We start from the raw sequence: 22,767 nt of genomic DNA, 5'->3' as shown, positions 1-22,767 counted from the left end.
GAACTAGGTGGCATCCAGTTTACTTCCAAGTCAACTTTGCAATTCTGTAGTAAACCAATAAACATTACCATTCCTTAAATCAAGTGATAAGGCAAGAGATCAGACAAATCTAATAATTAAAAGATAATTCAGTTTGATTATCTGTAGTATGAGTATCTTAATGTGGCTACAGTTTGCTTTTTTATTGACTTGTTAACTGTACATCTATTTAAGATACTTGCTAGAAGGGTTGCTACTTTAAATTTCAAATTAATTATGATAAAGAATAGCAGCCTTTCATGCTTTAAAAACAAATCAATGTTGAGAAGTAAAAAATGTATGTTTTCTTTCTGAATAGGAATCTGGAAGAATAATAACTGCAACATTTAAAATACTTATATCAAAGAATCTCAAAGCAGTGTAGAAATCATCTTACTTCAAAGAGTTACGTCACTGCCAACACTACTGATACCCACCAGCTGAAACAGAGGTCTTTATTAGCACAATGTAGCTGCTCTAGTCATTTAGATTAAGAGTTATAGCTCCTAAGACTGAGCAGAAAGAAAGCCACCTGAGCAGTTCCGTGTGGACTTCTAAGATATCAGATAATCTCTGAAGTCCAACTGAAAAATGCTTAAATTTTTTAACAGATAGAGCTACAAACCAAACACACAAAGAGAAGACAACAGTAAACTTCCTGAAGCAAACCAAAATTTTCATGGCTTATCCTATCGTAATTATAAGTCCATGACAAATTGTCATTATAACTGTATGTATATAAATATATTTTCACATCTTTACAGACACCTTAACTAGAAGTACTTAATTATTTAACAGTGAATTCATGATTGGCTGTAGGACATAGAGGCTGCCATCTAACATGCAGACTGCATTATAATGCAGATGTACTTCAGCCCTTCATGCTCATGATCCACATATTTAACATTCCTGAAACAAAAGAGACCAGTAGACTCATGAGAGGGAAAAGTGGTGGATGTAATAGAGTTATGCACATGAACCTTACAGGACTGAACCTCTGCTAGAAGACTTGTAAAACTGGATGGAGAAGTATTTCATTTTAAGACAACAAGCTGTATGAATTTGGGGCTATAGAGTAGACAGAGAACAATACCCACTCATAGGCTCACTGGCAACAACCTACAATCACTATTACATAGCCTGCCACTTCATACAATCCTCTGGAGATCTGTCCTGTATGGTGCCGCAAGTGTCCCAACTCCTACGGTTCTGATCTACTTCAGTGCACTGAACCTAGTACTACCCTGTTACATTCAGGTCTCCTAGCACCCACAGAGGGATCCAGAATAATTCAGCTGATGTATAAGGGCTGCTGTGAATGTAATGCTTCCTATTTTATTATGTCAACCCACAAAGCCAGAGATGAATGCTGGGGAGGTGGCAGCAGGGGTAGAACTTTCCCATCGATATCTGATTCCATGTTGTTGCCATGTGATAGATGGCAGCAGAGAAGATGAGGTATCTGGTAGTATATTTTAGTACTTCGGTTGCACTTTGTACATAAGAGCTACTCCAAGATTTTCCACAAAATTTTAAGCCATATTGACTAGCTGCAGTTTTCCCATGAAATAGTCCTAATCCCCACTAATATTTCTAAACTCAATGCCATTTTAATTTGTAATAACATGCAGTGAATTTGTCACTTCGCTAAAGGTTTGGGAAGACTTTATTCTTTGTGTGTTCCCATTTTGATTTTGTTATCAAATGCAAATATTTTCCACTGAGGTAGCTTGTGCAATCTAGTTGCTAGGCAACCAAAATCATTCTTCCTATCATAGTACAGCAAACATAGACATTTACCAGCCTGAACCTTGCAGAAGTTTTAGTGTTTTAATTAGATTTCTAATGTTTATAATCCCGTGTTATTCATAACTCAGCATACTCAAAATATAACTTTCATTCTTTTCATTTGAGTTTCCTGCAGATAGACAGACTGCTTGCTGTATGCACAAGCAAATAACAAATTACCTGATTCTTTAACCATAAATTAGAAGTTGTGTAAATACTTAGAGCTTTCTGCCTGGTGAAACACTACATTCTAAGTTGCTAGAATTAACTTCCAAGTCAATCACAGAACGTTTGCTGCTTTTAGTGCTCAAAGAGTATACATATTTCCAGACTGATGGATAGAATGTCTATATATAAATAAATAAATAAATAGAGAAAAAGCTGGAGTTTTCTGTGAACAGTATCTTAACTTTCTGCAGTAGATTATTATCTTATATTTGAAATGGATCACTTTCCACATTTAGAAACCTGTTAAGGGATCTCAAATCATTATACTCATTAGATGCTTATCAGTCAGCACTGAAATCTTTGTATCTAGACATGTGTCCGAAGCAATAACTACAAATATAGTTTTAAAAGCACAAGATTAAACATATTCAATGAGTCAAAAGTTATATATAGCACTTTCAGTATAAGAGAGGAAGAATGTGTCAGTAAAGCAGATGACTGTATCCCATTACTAATTAGGGAGCAAAATAAGAACTAGCAAAATATAAAAAATAATTCCCTTTGTACATAACAAGAAATCTATGGAGAAGGAAAAAAAAAAAAAAAAAAAAGCAAGACAGTACTGATAATAAAATCAATGCTTTGTAAATAATATTGATATTTCAAAAAGTTTATAAGCTTTTACTTTTTTATATATATATTTTTTTTTCTTTTCCAGCAGAGTTACAGATTTGCTTGGTGATTCTGGATGAGTATTTATAAAATAACTGCTGTGATAGCCTGAACTTCAGAAAGCCTCCAGAAAATAAATTTTGATTAACATTTCTTTCCCTAATGCAATTCATTAAATACTGTTTGTTTGGTTGTTTTTTAATAAAAAATAATCAAAAAATACCAAGTGTAGCAGTTATGTTATACATAAAGGAGTGGATTTCAAAGACAAGAAGAAGCTGAGGGTCAATACAGTAAGAGGAGGGACAGTGGTGGTGGGGCTGGCTCAGATGCCAAATGATTTCATCACCACAGCTCTACTATTTATGCAGAATAAAATAATTAGTACTTGCTACCTGGGCAAGGTAGAAAAGGTAGAAAAGTGGCCAGCAGAGAGAGGGAAGGGATTGTTTCCCTTTACTATGCCCTTGTGAGATCCCATCTGGAGTACTGTGTCCAAACCTGGTGCTGCCAGTACAAAAAAGATGCAGAGCTGTTCTAGTGGGTCCAAAGGAGGGCCATAGAGATGGCTGGAGCACTTCTCCTATAAAGAAAGGCTGAGGGAGTTGAACTAGTTTGGTTTGCAGGAGAGAAGGCCTCATGGAGACCTCGTTGTGGCCCTTCAGTACTTGAAGGGAGCTTACAAGCTGGAGTTGGACCAACTTTTTACATGGTCTTAAGTGGTAGATCATCGAGGACTGGCTTTAAACTAAAGGAAAGGAGATTTAAGTTACAAGTTACAAATAAATCTTACAGTCAGATGGTGGTGAAGCACTGGCACAGACTGTTCAGAGAGGCTATGGATTCCCCAAACCAGGCTGCATTCAAGACCAGGTTTGATGTGATCCTGGGCAGCCTGATCTAGTGGCAATGGGATTGGAACTAAGCCTTTAGATCACAAAACTGTTCCTTAACTGAAGGGAAGAATACACACGTTGCCAGTGAGGATAGCTGGAGAGGAACAAGTTGAGCAGTGGAAGCATCCTCTCCAGAGCAGCAGCAACCTGGAAGAGTCCTTGAATAGAAGAGCAAGGTTAGGACAGATGTACCTTGTTGCCTGCTAAAGCCATCAGTGTCATTCCTTGTTCATTTAATGTCTTCAGGCAATTAAAATGCCACAAGTACTTTGCTGAAATGAGCACTTTCTAGCCCTTGTTTCCACCCAGTCTATGCTGGAACAGCTGGAACATAGCTGCAACAGTCTGAATTCAGGATCTGCGAGAAGCCAGAAGCTTTAAAAAAAATGCAGTAAGAAAAGTGTGCCCAGGACATTTCATAAAGAAGACTTATCAAAAAAGGCTGTCTACATTTTTTTCTTGGACACACGTCTCCACATTTCCTCCAGATAATTTACAGTGGTAGCTCAAACAGCTCAAATGTCTTAAATGCAAGCTTTTTAAAATGTGACTACTACTCTGGTTTTTTGAAAGATGGCTCTTTGAACCAATTTTGTTTTTATTTTCCTCTGCAATTTACAACAAAAAGGACAAAAATAAAAATGGAGCAAGGACTTCATCATATAATGCACTACGCAAAATTAACAGAACAGTTTTGCATGATGGTTCCTGAAGCATACTGAGCCACCTACAACTGCAGGAAACCTTCCGTCAACAAAAGTAAAAGGAATGTCCAGAGGGTCATAACTGCCTGCTTTAAGGCAGTGTATAAGTCACAATTAAGTAGAAACACTGAAATGTGGAATTTATTTTTTTATTTTTTAATTTTTTTATTTTTTGCTATAAATAATATCTCTAACAAATAACCTTTTATCTCTTCACAGATTGACCAGTCAAATTAGCTGTAATGTTTTCACTGGAATCACTTGTAATAATGAGAATATTATTGGCTTTAATACTTGAAGTAAACTTTTTTCTGTGCAGAATAATAATTAAAAAAAAATATTAAAAATTGCAGAATTTAGTAAAATATACCTAATATCTTGGCTAAGAAAGCTTTTTTTTTTTTTTTATATAGTATGCTTGTAACATTTTTGGTTGTAAACAAGGTACTGAGCTAAGAGAAGCAAAATTATGTGGTATGTAGCTAGAATTAGGGAGTAGTCAATACACTTTGTAAACCTGACTACAAAGAAATTATCCAGAAATTTGAACCCAGCCAAAAGTTACATACATTTTTAAGACTAGGCTGTGCCTTGAAGATACTGTTCTAGGCAGGATCAGATATATACCATTATCTTAGTTTTATTAAATAAAGTAAAAAACATCAGAATTAAATGTCTTGATAAAGAACAGAAGTCAAACCACACATGTTCCTGAAATAACTAGCATAGGACAAATTTTGGCAGCAAGGGTATTTCTTGCATTTTAAAACTTATCTGAAGCTGTTTTAAAAATAACTGGTCTGTCAACTTGAGTCAATCATTACTTTTTTTAATCCTCTAATACTCTGTAGCATTTCTCTCCAAGGAATGTTTCTGGTGCGCTGTCATGTCGTATTAGGGAGGCTGATATAGAGACTGTATATATTGGTGAAACTCATTAAACTCAATCTTTATCCCAAAAGAAAATGCAGCAAACATAAAACTGGACTCAACACCTAACAAACTGGTTTCAAAGCTAAATTTTAACATAAGAGTAACTTTTAGTGAACAAAATTATGTGTTGTTTTTGTTGTTGTTGTTGTTGTTGTTGTTGTTGTTGTTGTTGTTGTTTTATGAATCTCAATGAAATGTAGCAGTGTTGTAATATTTAATTGAAGTGTCTCTTTGAATGCCTCCAAACATTAGCTGGATTTAACTGTCTGGATTGATTACTTTTTCAAAACCAGGCTAGAAGCATGGACTTCTCAAAATGTTTCATATCTACTCCTCATCTAGCATAGCATAAATTGAACACAAAATATGATAAAATTGATAAATCATTGAATGTTTGCATTTCTTTTCAGACTGCTTACCAGAGGACCAAAACATTTTTGGAATGTAGTAGTTAGGATATATTTTTCTTCCCTGATCAGAGTTTTTCCTCAAATCCTTCACAATAAATTGGAAGAAAGATCGCTCTTTCTGCCACATAACCAACAAATTCTTTTGACTGATTAATCTCTACATTAGGACTCTAACTTGAATAAAGCATTATTAACTGTATCTGATGTTCTCCATATAGAAATTTTTCCAAATAAAAACAGGATAAATATACATTTAGGATAAACATCCTAGCTCTGGAAGATACATTAAAACTAGGGTAGATTAATTAGCAAATATTTTAGTTTGATAAGTCACTGTTCAATTACAAGGAAATTTTGCTGTGGATTTTCTGAGTATCCCATCATAAATGCTTGAAGTTTGCCTTTAAAAGCAAAAGCAAACAAACAAAAAACAAAACAAAAAGCCAAGTATTACAAAAAGATACAAAAACATAAAAGTCAGCCTTAGAAAAGAATTAATCAATTGAAAAATGTACATCATTTTGGTTAGTACAGCATATGCCACGCTATTGTATTGAAAACGAGGTTGTTATTACAGCAGACAGGGCAGAAGCAGTGTGAAATATAGACGTATAAAGTTTTCAGCAGCAAGCTTTGGCAAAAGCCAGAGCTTTACTTCTATTCATGATTCCAGATTTTCCGATTCAGTAATTTCTTTCTTAAAATAAGGTACAGTGTAGTGTAAAGTGTACAACATGTAGTGTAAGAGCAGGAAGAGGTGCTTTCATTTTGAAAGATCTCTGGACAGAAAGCACAACTTTGCAGTGCTCTGAGATGCACTAACTACACTCAACTCTTTTTGGAGACATCTTCCTTGCTCAGGTAGGGGGGAAGGTGGCATTCTTTTTCTTTACTGTTTACTACAACTCCTTTGTGAACACAAAAGAAGGGGAAAAAGGAAAGTTGAAACTAGGGCAGAGGATGTATAGTTACAACTTATAAAGATGATTTTTTTTCATATTTCCAGCATTACCTACTGAATGCTATGCATCTTACACAGAAGATGGAAACAAAAGGATGTGAATTTATAATTAAGTGAGAACACTAAGGGTTTTCATATTAAAAAAATAAATAAAAAAGACATTGAAGATTATTTTGGAGTTGCTCTTTTATCAGTTGTCCTCTTATATGAGATAATAATACAAAGTTTATTACCCTTTTTGTCAAAACAGCAATTTTAGCTGTAAAATAATTATTAGATATGTGTCTAGTAATTAGCAGTAAGAGACTGGACCAAACAAACATTTTTTTAAAGAGCTTAGTTTTCTGTAGTGGAACAGCTCAGCATGTTGCCACTCTCCATTTCAATACTCTGTTCTGGAATCTCTACTCAACAACTCATTCTTTAAGAGAAATCAATAAAATGCTGCTAGAATCAAGGCATGAGGTTTAAAACACTGGAAAAGACCAAATGACTTACTCTAAATGTGGCACTGAAAACTTTCAACTTTTATAAGTTATTTTCCAGTAAGACGCCAGTGTTTAGAATACTGTACTGACGCTTTTGAAATATTAGTGTATTTGTGTGCATATATCATTATAATTGTCTCTAAGCAAACTAAACCAGAAATGATAACCATTTTATCCTAATGAGTTATTTAAAGTCACATATGCCATTGTAAAACATTTATTCATTCTTAGTGTGACCACTGTAGACATACTCTTACTTAGCAAAGTAGTGCACACAAATAAGCCAGAAAGCAGAACAAGGATGGCCTTAAAGTAGAAAGGTGCTGGTGCTATCATAGATTTCACACTAGAGCAATTAACTCTTCTGTGTTGAATCCTCAGACCAACACACGGAATAGCTTTGTTCGATACATATCCTGCAGCTGCTAATAGAGTGGAACTGGATAACAGCGTCTGGCAGTTTTAACTAGTTTATGTGCCTCTATCCATCCATCCTACTACTGCTTTCTTGTGAGACAAAATGTCTTCAGTGCACATACTGCTCCCATCACTGAAGATGTACTTGGTCTTCTGTGATTTGTTTTTTGAAAATCACTGGTTAAAGTTACCCAGACTTTGCTTGCTTCAAGAAACCATTATTTCACATTTGTTTCAAAATGATTTGTATGCTACTAAGCATTAGCAAAATAATTGCTGCATGCCCTTTCCTGCAGGTCAGAGTTACCTTTGACTTTTCTTTGAAAGGTCTCAAAGTTATCATGCAGAATAAAATGAGAAAGCTCTATTTTTCAAGTACAAAGGACCTCTTCACTGAGGCATATGCATACCTATGTGAAAATTTATGAACCTTTTTTTTTTTTTGCACTCTAATTGTTCTGTAATGCTGCGTATCTCAACAGAAGTAGAAATTCCGCATTTGTATTTGAGATGTTGCCCACAGACATAAAAAAAAAATTGCCAGTAAAACTACACATTACGACCCGATGAAGCACAAAGTGCAAAACAATTTCTAAAATAGAAAAGTTCATACTTAGACCTAAAACCAAACATAACCTAAGACCTAAACCAAACCAAACTCTTTTGATAAAGTATTTGAAATTAGATTCTGATTTCCTTTAAAAATATTATCTGTATAAAAAATATCTGACTACTGTAGTGAATATACAGAAAATATTTTAGGATAGTGGCTAAACAGACCATATTCTACATTTCTTAGTTCTTTCTGACTACGAGTAATTTTTTCCCCAAGCTGTTTGGTCATTTCACAAGACCCAAGTAATTAATGATAAACTGATGGACAGATAGAACTGCTAATATCTCCTAGACATTCCCGTTTGTCAGAGCAATAATTTTACTTTTCAGTTCTAATAAAAGCCCCTCATCTCTAAAGTAAGCCTTCATAAACAAATCATGGATGGAAATAAATTAGAATGAAATCTAGATCTAAGTAACCTCTATTTTCCAAACTAAATACTTGTTGTAAAACTACATCTCAAGCAGAAAGCTGTTGAAAACGTGTTTAAGTTAAAACTAATTTTCTAGAAATTAAATCTCAGAGGCTGATAGAATTCTTTAGTTTTTTTGTTACACCATTAGTGAATACTTAGGATTCACAAAGACCTTTTGCCTTCCAAAATCTTCCTCCAGTCAACTTGAACTCTCTAACTCAAAAGTGAAATAAAAATTAAAAGGTATTATTGGCTTCCAGTACTGAATATAAACCACAGGCCATCTCTGAAGATAGGATCATGTTATCTCAGCGTATTTCAAATGTTTCCAGGGTGAAAAACCTACTACTGTGTTTCAACTCATCTAAAAAGAGTTGGTAGTACAGAATATTATGCAGCATAGCCTTATCAGTAGAAGAAGACACTTACAACCAAGCCCTTAACTTGGAAATCTGAGCTACTACTATCACCCATTGGTTCCCACTGCCATACTGCTTAATCTGCCTTCAGTCCCCAATATGTAGCTCAGGCAAGAACAGGAATGGCTAGCAAGCTTTCTACTCTATGCATTTTTTGGTATGCATTTTGTGAGAACAGTTCCAGACGGCTTTGACATCAGTGCAGAACCGGGCTGCATCATTTCACATCAGATGATTCAATCCTCCACTAGGTACTGAAAAAATTTTGTCACTTTTGTAGGTCTCTATCCAGCTGAAGTTCGTAGGTACTCTGTGCCTTCGCTAATTAATGTGCATACCAACATGACCTGTAACTCTTTTCCCATAAATCTTCAGACCTGCAAGTCTTTCACATTCACCTTGTTCTGATGTGAGGAATGGCTTTGGTGCCAAATTAGTAATTCTCTGGATCTTTTTAGTGCCTATCAGTTTAAATCTTCCAAGCGTACCAGGCCTCAGCAGGCACCAAAGTAACATCAAGAGACTAGAGAGTACACAATAAGCGTGTAAAAATACTTTGCTTATTTACCACTGCAATACAAAGAGCAAAAGGCTTTTTATAGGTAGGCTTGCTGAAGTAGTGGTATTAGCAAGTCACAAATTATTAAGATAGAATCTATAATGGCACAAAAATAAGCTGGCAATTAAAATATATGGCTTGTTAAAGATCTTTTGTAAACATCTGGAAAGGAAATCAGCAAAGATCATAGTCACAATTACAAAACCGTTGAGGAGAGAAAAATGGACTGATAACCTGAACTGTTTGTTACAAGTGTTTTTTTTACATTCTCTGCTTGCTAAAACAGGTATATGCCTATGATTTCCTCAGACTGGAGTTAATCTGTCTGTTTTATTTTCTATTATTATAATATTAAGAGACAGTAAGCTTAATTGTTCCACAATTCATTTTAAAATTGCAGTCAAAACGTGGACTCAAATAAAAAAAAAACAAAAAAAACAACACTGAAAGAGTAGGTGCTATGGTAGACAGAATAGCAGGTAGCCATGAAGTAGGTGATTTTTCATTCGCATGTGTAATACAAATACAGATTTAAATTGTTTATCCTAACCAGAGCTAAAAATAGCAAATAAGTTTGGAAAAAAATATTGAACATGACAAGAAAAACATGGTACTTTTTTTTCGCAACAGAAACACTTCCGTATTTCATGGGATGGAATTCTTGAGAGCTGCAAGAGCACTGTGAGGTAGAGGGTTATGCAGGAGGAAACAAGTCCCCGGAGATCAGAGGCAGGATAACCTACAGAATAGATCTGGAAAATGGGATAAGTAATATGCAAAGCCTCAAGAGAGCCCAAATTTGCTCACTCTCTTATAATTACAAGAAAATAGATTGTATATATGAACTCTCATCAATGTAGAGAATTATATTTTTTCCCTCTACCTAGCACATTTTATTCTTAAACAAAAAGGGATACAGAAAAAATAAAATCCAGAGTCCTCTAGTTTCTCCTTATGTGGTAATAAAGATAAGCCTTTGAAAATAGTTTATTTTGAGCTCTCGGTGCAATAGAAAAGATAACAGCAAGAGGATCTCCTCTGTGGACCAGTAGAGTAAAAAGCATGCTTACATTTCAGCTCTTTGTGCCTAAACTTAAGTAAAGTAAGCACACTGCTCACAAAAAACATTTTTCATTTTCTGTTTAGATATTAGACTAAGGATGACACATCTGCTTGCTGAGAGGTGTGGTAATGGAGGATCAAAAAGAAAGAATTTGATTACGTAAGAGTAATGATTGAACACCATGTTTTCATTATGTAAATACTGAATAGCAGCAACAGTCCACCTACATTTCATGTCCAGAAGAAAAAGCCCATCCAAATCATTCCAAACACCATAGTTTCATCCAAGACTACGGAGCATGAAACAAAATTACTGGCAGGTGGCAACTACTCTTCTACTATCAGTTCTTCAACATGTAGTCACATTTTTTTAAGAGCTGAGCGCACAATGAAAAAAAAAATAAAAAAATGAGAAACCTGAAATGAGAAAGCTCCCCTTTTCCAAAGCCTCATTCCCTAAAAGCAAGAAGTCCATTTCAAATACCTTGAAAGTTTAAAATGCTCAGACCAACAGTATTTATAATCATCTCCAGGTTTGCCACTGTTTTATATCTGTCATAAAAGTTTGCCCTGCTCAATATCCTAACAGCAAAAAAAAACAGACCTTGTAGTCTGCTTCCAGAACATGCCTAATGCTTACTGTGGGAAGAGAGGGAAAAAAGCGTACAACAGAATCTGTGGCACTTTTATAGGTTCTGTTGAATATCTCCAGGAAAGGTTTATGCATGCGTTATAAACTCCTTCACAGGAGAAAACATCACTGAGGATGAAGAGATTAGTGTTTTAAGAATTGTTCTAAGAGTGTGAGCTTTTAAGTTGGCATCTTCTCCTTGTTTCCAAAGCCTGAGTCTCAACTGCCATTGTCCTTCCTTGTCTGTAGAGATTATTTATAATCTAGTATTTACAAGCAAATTACAGAAACAACTACAGAGGATGATATATTAAAAATTACTTGGTAACATTACTAACTGAAGTTGCTGGCAGCTCCACTCATCAAAACACCTTAGAGTCCTGAACCTTCTAAGCACAGCAACAAGCATAGTATTTTGCCCTTTAACAACTTCCACTCTGTTTCAAGCAGCTTCATGAAGAATCCATTAATCCACCCATACTGCAGGGTGGTAACGCTGCATATACTGTGCCATTATGGGAATTCAATCACTTCAAATAATTCACTCTGGGTCACTTCACAAGTTTAATAAAATCAGAATGAGAGGAACACCTATCCCAATTCCTGAACCTTTTAGAGTTTTAATTCTCCAGATGAACTGAAACACACACCAATCACTTACCACTCACCTCAACAAAGACAGTTCTAAAATGGTATACTACTACAGTAAAGCTGTGATGTCTAACAGCATAGAGTAACTTGCATTTAGAACGTGATATATGTAAACAGTCAGAAAGTAATAATGAAAACTGGGCAATAGCCTTCTTATCCATGCTGTCTGGAAGTATCACATTGTCTTCAGTAACTGTCTGGGAATAATCACAATATTATTGTATCCAAAAGCCACTATCTCCAGAAATACTTTGATCCCAACATCTGGTGAGACACGTCTGGCTCTAAGGGCTCCCCGCTGTACCCCGGACACTGGCATTCTCAGCATCGTCACTAAGAAGGCCATCGCTACATCATCACAGTACCAAATCTACCTTTCCAGACTTTCATTTTCCACTCCTAAGGAGAAAAATGTTCCTCAGCATCTCGCCACTCACACCTGACAGAGAACCCCCAGTGTAATTGATCTATACAACAAATATAGTTGCTAGCCTTGATTGCTACTCTTCTTTCTGGTAGGCAACATATCACATATTCTTAGAGGAGGAATGAAGCAGTACAATAAGCTGCATCTGAGCCTCCTGCTTCACAACTGGAATGTTGACCCATGGCGTGAAGGATTTGCTAGCTGGTTGTCCACTACTTCCCTCAGTAGTAGTTTACAAACTGATAAACCAGTTGCTTTTCTAATATTCACCTGCCTTTGGTCTACTGAGCAGAAGGAGTTTCAATAACTGTAAGTTTTATACAATTTCCTCAAGAAATTCTAATGTTTTCTAGTAGTTAGATGCTACATGTATTACTTACGTTATTATTAGTTTAAATTAGCAATCTATTTCATTTCACAGACTTACAACCTGTTCTTAACAACTGTAATAATTACCTACATGTTCAAAAAGTAAGAAACTGGTGTTTAATACTGGTGCTTAATAGTATTACTGTTTGTAAGGTCTGTAAGGAAAGGTTTGTAGGGTTTGTAAGGAAATAATCTAGTTTCTATTTTCTCATCTAAACTGTTCTTACCATGTTATAGTCTGGAATATCAGAAAGTAAGACAAAGCCATTTGTACAAAGAATGAAAATGATGCAAACAAAAGTACAGAACGGGTTACAGACCGCAATATATACACCATAATGCTGTCCATATGTTGAAGTTTTTGTAAGAGCAACTATTTTCTTTTTAAGAAATTCAATTCTTCTAATGGAAACATTAAAAATGAAACCAGGAAGCTGGGTTCTTCCCACTATGCTGTGATAATCCTTTGTAATATATAGAAAATTTAATTTGGTCCATACTTGTACTCAACTCAGGAATCTGTTAATTAGTTCCTTTTGTGGTTTTCCTAATATGTCTCAGATGAAGTTTAAGGACAGGAATTGATTTTTCAGGCATAGTGCCAATCTCCCTGCTGGTTTAGGAGTTTATTTAGCAACTGCAGCCTATTTCCAAAGTGAAGAATTTGGACAGAGTATAGCTTTAGAAATATCACACAGCATACTCATCAGCAATTGTCCACAAGCTTATGATTTTCTGCTAAGAAGTGTGTAATTTAAAGAACTTCATGCCATCTTTGAAAGGTTACACTGTTGGGGTCAGTGAGTGTAATTTTAATCTTATCTTATTCTTCATCTTCATTGTACAATAACACAGACCAAAGATAGAACAATTGTATAAAAATTCAAAAGCCAACTTTAGTTTTATGTCTTCTCATTTCTGACAAGCAATAACAAAAGACAGAAAACAGAAGTCTCATGAATTGTAACATGAAGGAAAATAAAAGATTACAAAAAAATAAAAAAACAAAAAAAAACAAAAAAAACCAGACATTCAATAGATTGCATAGACGCAATATCAGGAAGAAAATAAAAGTTACTAAATTTGATAATAGCTTAACAGCTGCAGCATGCACACCTTTCTTGTCTGCTTATTTGTCCGTATTTGAAAAATGGGATTTAAATATTCCAAATAGACTTCATCTTCTTCATTTGAAGGACAGGAAAAGAAGGAAAGACTGACAATGTTTATTCCTAGTTAACTCCCACACTTCATCAAAATCTTAGGCATCATCTCTGGTCTACTCTGTACCTGCTCTAGACACAAATAACCTAATCAGTAGTCACATCCTGCATGCGCAAGAATCACAGACTTAACTGGAAATTACTTTTTCTTCTCTAACCCCATTATAAAGCATGCAAATAGAATGGAGTTCCTACACATGCTGCATCCCTAGAGATTGCCCTACTATAAACTGTATTGATTTTAGCAGTGTTAACCTCATCTCTGCAAGACAGCTAGGACTGCATAAAATATAAATGAGACTCTAGAGTGACAGACCTATGGCTTGCTGAAAAAAATCATTCTTATTGTGATGAAATTATTTTAGTTCAGACCCCAAATTGCTGTGGACTTTTCCTTTAAATAAGATCCTCTACCATCTTCTCTGCTACCTTTTTTTGAAATAATGACCTATAATTACCAGGCCTGACAGGGCTGCTGACTGTTATGCTCCCTATTGTAAACCTCCACTCCTTGCTCTGCACCAAAAATCTGATAGCTTCAGAGCATCAGGCTTTTCACTAGCTACTCATTACTTCAAATCTTTGTTCGCTTCCTCTGTAATTAATTTGGTCAATAATTAATATCTAAATTTTTCAATTAATGTTATAAAATAAGAGAGATATAACTACTACTCTGCAAATCTGATTTCATAATTGTCAGCATTTTTAATTCCCTATAATTAATTTACTTTCTCCATTATCAGCTTATGAGCTTCACACCTCATTAATTTTTTCTTTACATTTTTTTCTATTGTTTCTCTGCATCAGTTTCATTGTTCAATCAGTTTTAGATTAATTTTAAGTCCAATATTAAGCTTAGAGACTTACTGTAACCAAAGCTAGTTACTAACTTTTTCATTATTGCCATTAACCCAGTTTTATTACATTCTCATCCTTAAGGTTCTTTAGTTCTTTAAAAATTTAGGCCTTTCAGATTCTTCCAGTATTCATTAACATTTTCTACTGAAGCAATAGGATCACACACAAAACTTTGTTTCTACCAGTTTCTCTCCAGATGTGGCAACATGATAGTCTTCAGCTCACTATAACTAAAAAAAAGATTTCTGCTTTTATGAATAGGCCTCATTTTTCCCCTCCTCAATGACCAATCCCTCAGACAAGCACTAGTGTGAAGTTTTTGTTTGTTTTAAAGGAACTATCTACTCAGGATTATGACTTTTATTTTTCTTTTTGTAAAGGTAAAATTAAAATACTACACTTAATGATAATAACACAACAAAAATGCAACTAAAACAATGAAATCAAGCCTTGAGTAGATTATCATGCTAAAAATATCGCTCATCCATTAGCCCATAGTGGTTTCAGATTCTAAACTTGCTGAACTATAAGTACTTTAAGCACAGACTTGAATGTCCAACCCTTTGGCTTGCCTGGGCTACTTTGAGTGAAGAATTGTGTTGGACCACATATAAAGTACATACTTAATTTATATAAGCAACCAAACTTCTTCTTCTTTTCTGTAATCTACATGAAAGTATTTTTGAAAAGAGAAAAAGAAAAAATGAGAGTACCCAGTTCCTTCAGCAGAGCACACATACCTGGTTCTTTTAGGGCTGTATCCAGATGGAAACCTCCTTTCATCCTACAGCATGGTAGCACACATTAGCTCCAGGCCCCGCTCATGCTCCCACTGCATGTGTTTCTGCTGCAGAGACAGCCCCTGAGCTCTGGGTATCTCAGCTTCCAGTGGCCCTCTGCAGAAACAAGAAGCAATTTTGTTGAGAAATGCTCACTGTGAGGATGAAAACCCCACTCCAGTTGGTATTGAACTGCTTGTTCTCAAGATGTTGAGCCTGCAAGAGCTGTGCTTGCTCAGGGACTGCTCTGGCAAGCCTGGCCCTTCACTACCTGTGAGTGTTGGTCTCATCTTCACAGAGAAGCTTGAAACAGGATTGGAGTGAAAGGGCAGGGATGCCCAAGGGTGGCTCCAGGGCTGTAGCCCTGGCCAAGGGACCACTCTACTGCCAGCAGGTGGAGGGAGGCTATCCTTCTGCAGCCCCCAGCACCTCACTCTGCACTGGCTGCAAGAATCATCATCCTCCTGCTTCAGTAACAAAGGCCCTCACCATGGTGAGGTGGTGACTGCATCAGGGTGGGTGGGAGGGAGTGGTCCCACTATGACATGCAGGGCTCAGAGCAGAGCAAAGGCTGCCAGGCTCAGGCAGCATCAGGGTGACCTGGTCACACTGCAAACTCAACCTCAACCTGTCTCTACCTCACAGTTGGCAGAGGAGTGTGCAGAGAAAGCCCAGAGCTGTCAGGGCAGGAGCTTTGCAAGTGCTCACTGTCAACGTACACCATGTCCTCAAAGACGCAGGAGGCCACCAGCTCAGGAGAGCCAGGTGAGAGCAAAGGATCCCTGCATGCAGCCCCTGCCACCAGGCATAGGGGTGCAGGTGTTGTGCTTGTGACTGAGAGGAGAGGTATGCAGGGGTTCCCCAGCTGCTGGCAAGCAGGGCTCCTCAGCTCCTTGGCTACATCCGGGCTGTGGCTGCCTGCTGGGACCAATGGGCTCTCAATGCTCCGTTTCCCTGCACTGCCTTCAGCCCCATCCCTTATCCAGCAGGGCAGGCACAGTGCAGGCCCCTGGGGACAGCCCTCAGGGACACCTGGCCCTGCACCGTGCTCACTGCTTTTGTTCTCCTCTCCAGCATGCATGCTGTGCGGCCAGACCTATGCCGATCCGGACATCTGTGGGCCCAAGCAGCTGGAGTTTGGGATATGTGCTCATGTGTTCTGTATGGTGAGTTCCCCCGGGGCTCCCTCCTTTCGCCTTCCTCCAAGCAATGCTTCCTTCCTTTCTGTCCTCACACCATCCTGCTCTTTTCTCTTGAACAGATGTTCTCCACAAGCCTCCTTCAAAAAGCAAGAATATTGAATGGAATCGTAGTGCTGCGCCCTGAAGACATCAGACACACAATCCAGCAGGCAGAACAGAAGGTGAGGTCCTGACTGTAGCAAGGAGGTTTGAGCCAGGAGAAGTTTGGTGAGTTTAGCCATCTCCCAAGAAAGGAACATCAGGCTTTCCAACCACCTGTTCTGGCAGAAGAGTTTTGCCAACAAGATGGCTATGCAGTGTGACCCAGCTGTGCCCTGCCCAGAGGTGTGGGGCCAGCCCACAGCTGGCCACTGATAGGACCGCTGTGATCTTTACAGCAATGCTTTGTTTGCGGTGAGAGGGGGGCTGCCATCACATGCGCAGAGACAGGCTGTAAACGCAGCTTCCATCTGCCCTGCACCCTAGAGGGCGAATGTGTCAGTCAGCACTTTGGAAAGTACAGGTAAGGGCTATGAGGCTTGGCCTGTTAGCCTCCAACCCCCTGCCATCAGCATCAGCTGAAGAAGTGAGGAACCTGCCATGATACCTCCCAACAGCCTGCCACAGCCAAGGCCTGAGGCTCCTTCCCATTCCTCTGCCATCCTCGCAGCTCATCTTGCCCATCCCTTCCAATCTTTTCCTAGATCTTTCTGCAAAGAACACAGCCCTAAGCAGGCTGCGGAGGCGGCTCCAGAGCAGAATACCAACTGCATTATCTGCATGGAGCCAGTGGAGGACAAGAAGTCCTACCTCACCCTGGTGTGCCCAGCCTGCAAACACGCCTGGTTCCACCGGGGCTGCATCCAGGTAGGAGCCCTCCCCTCACCCTGCAGGTGTGACAGCACTCAGCACCACCAGGCTCTGCTCCCACTCCCACTGACTGTGTTTCTGCTACAGGGACAGGCCATCCGTGCAGGCGTCAACTGCTTTCAGTGCCCCCTCTGCAGAGATACGGATGCCTTTCTATCCGACATGCTTGTCATGGGCATCCGAATCCCACTCAGGTTGGTGTTTTTCTTCTGGCTCTTGAGACATGAGGGCACCAGAGCTGTGCTCAGGGACTGCCCCAGCAGGCCTGGTCCTTTGATGCTTGTGAATGTTGGCCTCATCTTCATGAAGAAGACAATTTCCAGGCAAGCTGGAAATTGAGTCAGGGTGGAAAAACAGGGATGCCTTGGATCAGCAGGAACACTGGGGGCTCATCACTTCCCCTCCCTTCTCTTGTAGAGAGCCAGAATGGGAGGACAATGATGCATACGCATCGCTGGGATTGAGACACGAGCGCTGCGATGCCAGTGATTGCCTTTACCCACTAGGCAGGGAGCAGGCAGAGGGAGAGGGGTGAGTTACCTCAGCAGCCCTCTGGGGCTCTGCATGGGATCTCAGCCTCACCACAGGCTGGGGGAGCAAGGACTGAGCACCAGAGATGTGCTGTGCTGGGCACTCCCTGCCTTGGCTCACTTGCTACTCACAGCCACAACCCCTTTGCTTCCCCAGACCCTGGCAGCTGATCCTGTGCAGCTCCTGTGCTGCTGAGGGGACCCACCGTCGTTGCTCCCACTTGAGTAACACCGCAGACGCTTGGGAGTGCAAAGCCTGTGCTGGTGTGGGCACCGGTAAGAAGCAAATAGCCACATACCATGGGGCTGTGGCTAGGAAAGGCTTGGCAGCTGGTCATCAAGGCAGCCTTGCCAAAACCTCTCTCACCAAGGAGAGATGAGAGCCTCTCTAATGGCAAAGCTGAAGGTCTGTCCTTCTGACTGATCTTTCTGCCTTCCCTTACAGCCTCCAGCACCATCTTGGAGCTCCCAGGGCCCAGCACTGCCAGCCAGGAGGGCTTGGGGCCATCATACGGCTCTGCAGCGCCTGAGAGCAGCACTGCCAGCCAGGCAGCAACAGGGCCTGTTCACAGTTCCCAGGTGCCTGAGAGCGGCAGCCAGTCCAGCCAGCCCGGGACAAAGCAAAGAATCCACTCACATTCACATCAGGATGAAGACATCCATAACCAGCTCCAAGGACATCATGGGAACAGCCATGCTGCAGCCCTGGGGAGTGCCGCTGAGAGATGGACCTTGATATCTGCCAGCCAGGGGGCATCAGGATCCTCAAGAGATCCTCCAGAAGCTGGCAGTCACAGGTCCAGACAGGGAGGGTGTGCCCGGGCCCGAAGTCGCTCCCCATTAGAATCTCAGGCCCCAGATTCCCAGAGCTGACCACAGAGATGCTGTGGGAGAAGCCATGTACCACTTACAGGAACTGGGAGCTGTACCCAGGGATACATCAGACAAAGAGCACCAGCGTCATCAAACAAGGTATTCCCCAGTGGCTGATTGAAGAAGTGATACATGCTGTGCAACATGCAATAGCCAACATGCCAGCTCTCGTCTACAGAGGCCATTGCAATAAAATTTGGAGATTCCATACACATTTGAACTAAATGCTAATTTTGGGGGTAGACTATGCAAGACAAAATATTTTTCCTCCTTGATAGATGCCAGACAAATAGTTAAATTCTATACATAGCACAAAAAATCCAGCTGTCAGCTTGAACATCTTTTCACTCCATTATATAATTCAAAATATATTAAATCCCTGTTTCAGGAATCCAGATCACCTGTTTCATCTGTGTCAGTAAAAAGACTGATTTGAGTTCAGTTTGCCCTCAGAAAGTTCAGGAGCTACATCAAATCCAGTTCTAAGATCAGGCCAAAATAAAAGAAGAAGTAAAATATTCCCAAACTGTTACAGTTTTATCTTAATATGTTGTTCAGAAACAAGTGTCTATATAATAGCACAATTGCTAGCACTTTCTATAGTTTTTACTAGGTGAGACAAAATCTATTAACTTCAAGTGAATTCAGCAATTTGCCACTCAGAGCAAGAACCAACTTAATTGGAAAAAAAACCTGGAAGAGTTGCAAAGAGCAATTAGAAGCAGACTTTATGAAGGTCTATGTAGGCAATAGCAACCACAGTGTGCCAGTACTACTGCATAAAATTTGCACGACTCATAAATCTTCCTTTTCATTTACCCAATGTGTTGTGGCAGAAGTAAGCTGCTACAGGACAGACAGGTTTTGATCTTGACTACTGCTGATGAAACATGAAGTCATTTCTACTTCCTTTTCCTAATGATGTATTTCCTCAATTATAAGACTGTTTACACACCTAAGATCTTAGAGCTGAAATATTTGCTTCCTAGAAAAAATGAAATCACTTTGTGATGCAGTGAGTAGACCTGAAACCTGATGACATCACTAGAAATCCTTATCTGCAAAATTTGTGATAATCTGGGAGGGAATGTTGATTTGCCAGAGGGGAGAAAAGCACTACAGGGGGACCTGGATAGACTGGACCAATGGGCCAAGGTAAACAGTAGGAGTTTCAATAAGGCCAAGTGTCAGGTGCTGCATTTTGGTCACAACAACCCCAGACAACCCTACAGGCTTGGGGAGGTATGGATGGAAGGCTGCCTGATGGAAAAGGCCCTTGGTGTGCTGATGGACAGTCAGCTGAATAGGAGCCAGCAGTGTGCCCAGGTGGTCAGGAAGGTTGATGGCATACTGGCTTGTATCTGGAATGGTGTGGTGAGCAGGACTAGGGAAGTAATCCTGCCCCTGTACTCGGGGAAACCTCACCTTGAGTACTGCATTCAGTTTTGGGCACCTCAATACAGAAAGAACATTGAGGTACTGGTGCAGGCCCGAAGAAGGGCAACAAGTCTTATGAAGGGCTTGGAAAATATGCCCCATGAGGAGCGACTGAAGGAACTGGAACTGTTTAGACTGGGGGAAAGGAGGCTGAGGGGAGACCTTATTGCAGTCTTCCAATACCTGAAAGGTGCTTATAGCTAGAGCTGGAAAGGTCTCTTCTCCCTGGTGACAGAACAAGGTGAAATGACCTCAAGTTCTGCCAGGGGTAGTTTAGGTTGGATATCAGGAAAAACTTCTTTACAGAAAGAATCGTTAAGCATTAGAATAGGCTCCCCAGGGAGGTGGTTGACTCACCACCCCTGGATGTGTTTAAAAACCATTTGGATGTGGTGCTCAGGGACATGATTTAGCAGAGAGTTGTTTGTTAGGCTAGTATGGTTAGGTTATGGTTGGACTTGATCTTTAAGGTCTTTTCCAACCTGAGCAATTCTATGATTCTATCAATAGCCATATATCTGAGTATCTTAGGTGCAGTGGGAGAGTTTCTTCTTCATAGTGCCTGGTATGTTGCAATATTCTGGTTACATGAGAAAAAAAAAATGTTGAACACACACCAATGTTTCTACTTGTTGCTGAGTACTTACATGCAGAGACAAGGATGTCTTAGTTTTTTCAGCTTCTTGTACAGTCCTGCCAGCAAGAGAGCGAGGTACACAAGGACCTGAGAGGGACGGCTGACCCAAACTGACCAAAGGGATATCCTGTACGATAAGACATTAGTCAGTGGGCAATGAGCAATTGCTTGTGCATCACTTGTTATATACTGATTGTCATAATTATTCCCTCACCACCACCACCTTTCTCTGCTCTGTTTTAATAAACAGTTTTTATCTCAACCCATGCATTTGACTTTATTGCTTTTTTATTTAATCCTCTCTCCCTAGTCTCACTGTGAAGGGGTTAATGAGTGCAAGCTGAGCTAACTGCCAGCTTAAACCACAACAGCCAGCATGATTCCTGAGGGGAAAAAAAACAAAAAACAATCTGAAGCGATTTAACATTTTAAGATTCATGGATTTTTCAGAAGAAGTTTCTGCTGATTTGAAGTTAGCTCAAACTTTCTCAAAATATCACTGACACTGAAAATAATGCCACCATATTATCTTCTATTGAGTTAATATAGCCACAGGGACTATTGTTAGAATAGCAATTCCTTCAGTGGGCAAAATAGGCATCCCACAAGTGAAGTACATTTTTTACTACGTGAACTTAGAGTATTTATCAAAGAGTAAGTATTATGTATTTCATGTTTTCCCAATTACAAGATTTATCAATCTTTCTTAGCCTTAAAAAAAAAATAAAAAATAATTAAAAAAAAAAATTAATATTTTTTTCACTATTGTCATTTGTGATTTACCGCATTTCAAATGGAATAGGTTATCCCAGTGTTTGCTGATAAGTAATGAACTGTTTGAAAATACATCGGGATAAAACTACTTAAACAAGTAACTGAATCTCACTTTAGAGCTAGCACTCATTTAATGAAATGGAAACTACATTTTAATTAAGATAAATTTTTATAGCTGAGGTTTATTTATTTAAGATAAACAGTCCGGAGAACCATGCTCTCACAATGAATGGTGAGAGAAGAATGTGTTATACCATTTCCTAAAGGTGAAGAAAGACATACTCTTTTACCCTGATGATATTGCTAAGACAGATGCCTCCTGATTTCATTTTAAGCTTTTTTTCCCCAAGGAGCAGAAGAAGAACCAGTCATGATCATTTTCTGTTTGGTTGGCTAATCAGTTTCTCATTTTAAAAGTTAAAACTCCTTTAAAAATAAAAGTATTTGAAATCCTTCAGTTTATCTCACATTTCCTTTAACCCAAATCTGCTGGTCAAAATTTGGAAGACTCACAATCAGTAAAAGAAAATCAGTTCTAAGAGTGTGTATGGGAGACTGGTAATCACAGCCTGAACCTCTGTTTAATCAGCTGAGGCAAGTGTTGAGTCAGCTGTGGGAGCACAGGTGAGGGTAATTCAGCTGTGCTGCTGGAAGGGTGGAGCTTGACTCCACCTCTTCTAGACTTCATTTAAGGGCTGACCACCACTAAGGCAGCATCTCTTGGAGATTGCCTCAGTGTTTTCCAGCCAGACTGAAGGCTTCTATACTGGTGAGTTTTTCCTATAGATAACCTTTTGGATATTTATCACCATCCTTCTTGTATTATTACCATCTTTGTATTATTTTCACCTTACAGAGTGACGTTCAGTATTTTGATCAGTTCTATGTGAGGTACGTTATAGGAAAGAAAGATGCTTCCTCTACAGCTGTTTTCTCTCATTCTTTCTCCTCTCCCCCTCCTCAATCTTAGGGAGGAGTTCAATTGTACAAAAGTATGCCTA

The 22,767-nt window shown here is 39.1% G+C and overlaps 1 protein-coding gene and 1 long non-coding RNA gene across 2 annotated transcripts in view; one reads left to right on the top strand and one right to left on the bottom strand.

The window, feature by feature from the left end:
• LOC107309549 overlaps nt 1-15,912 on the bottom strand; it is a 65,091-nt gene extending 49,179 nt beyond the window's left edge. The window contains exons 1-2 of the long non-coding RNA XR_004306095.1: nt 15,736-15,912; nt 15,426-15,581 (exon numbers count right to left, since the gene is read on the bottom strand). This is a non-coding gene — a long non-coding RNA (uncharacterized LOC107309549). The remainder of the gene's footprint in view (nt 1-15,425; nt 15,582-15,735) is intronic.
• Nucleotides 15,913-16,533: 621 nt separating this feature from the next.
• On the top strand, nt 16,534-18,918 carry LOC116652925 (PHD finger protein 7-like). The gene is made up of 8 exons (XM_032442585.1): nt 16,534-16,630; nt 16,726-16,827; nt 17,044-17,168; nt 17,350-17,512; nt 17,603-17,709; nt 17,933-18,046; nt 18,203-18,321; nt 18,491-18,918. The coding sequence occupies exons 1-8, from the start codon at nt 16,544-16,546 to the stop codon at nt 18,916-18,918; spliced, it is 1,245 nt and encodes a 414-aa protein (XP_032298476.1). The 5' UTR covers nt 16,534-16,543.
• The last annotated feature ends 3,849 nt before the right edge of the window (nt 18,919-22,767 follow it).

The sequence above is a fragment of the Coturnix japonica genome, chromosome 2 (assembly GCF_001577835.2).
Source record: "Coturnix japonica isolate 7356 chromosome 2, Coturnix japonica 2.1, whole genome shotgun sequence".
Lineage (NCBI taxonomy): Eukaryota > Metazoa > Chordata > Aves > Galliformes > Phasianidae > Coturnix > Coturnix japonica.
This window is presented reverse-complemented; position numbering and strand designations above follow the sequence as displayed.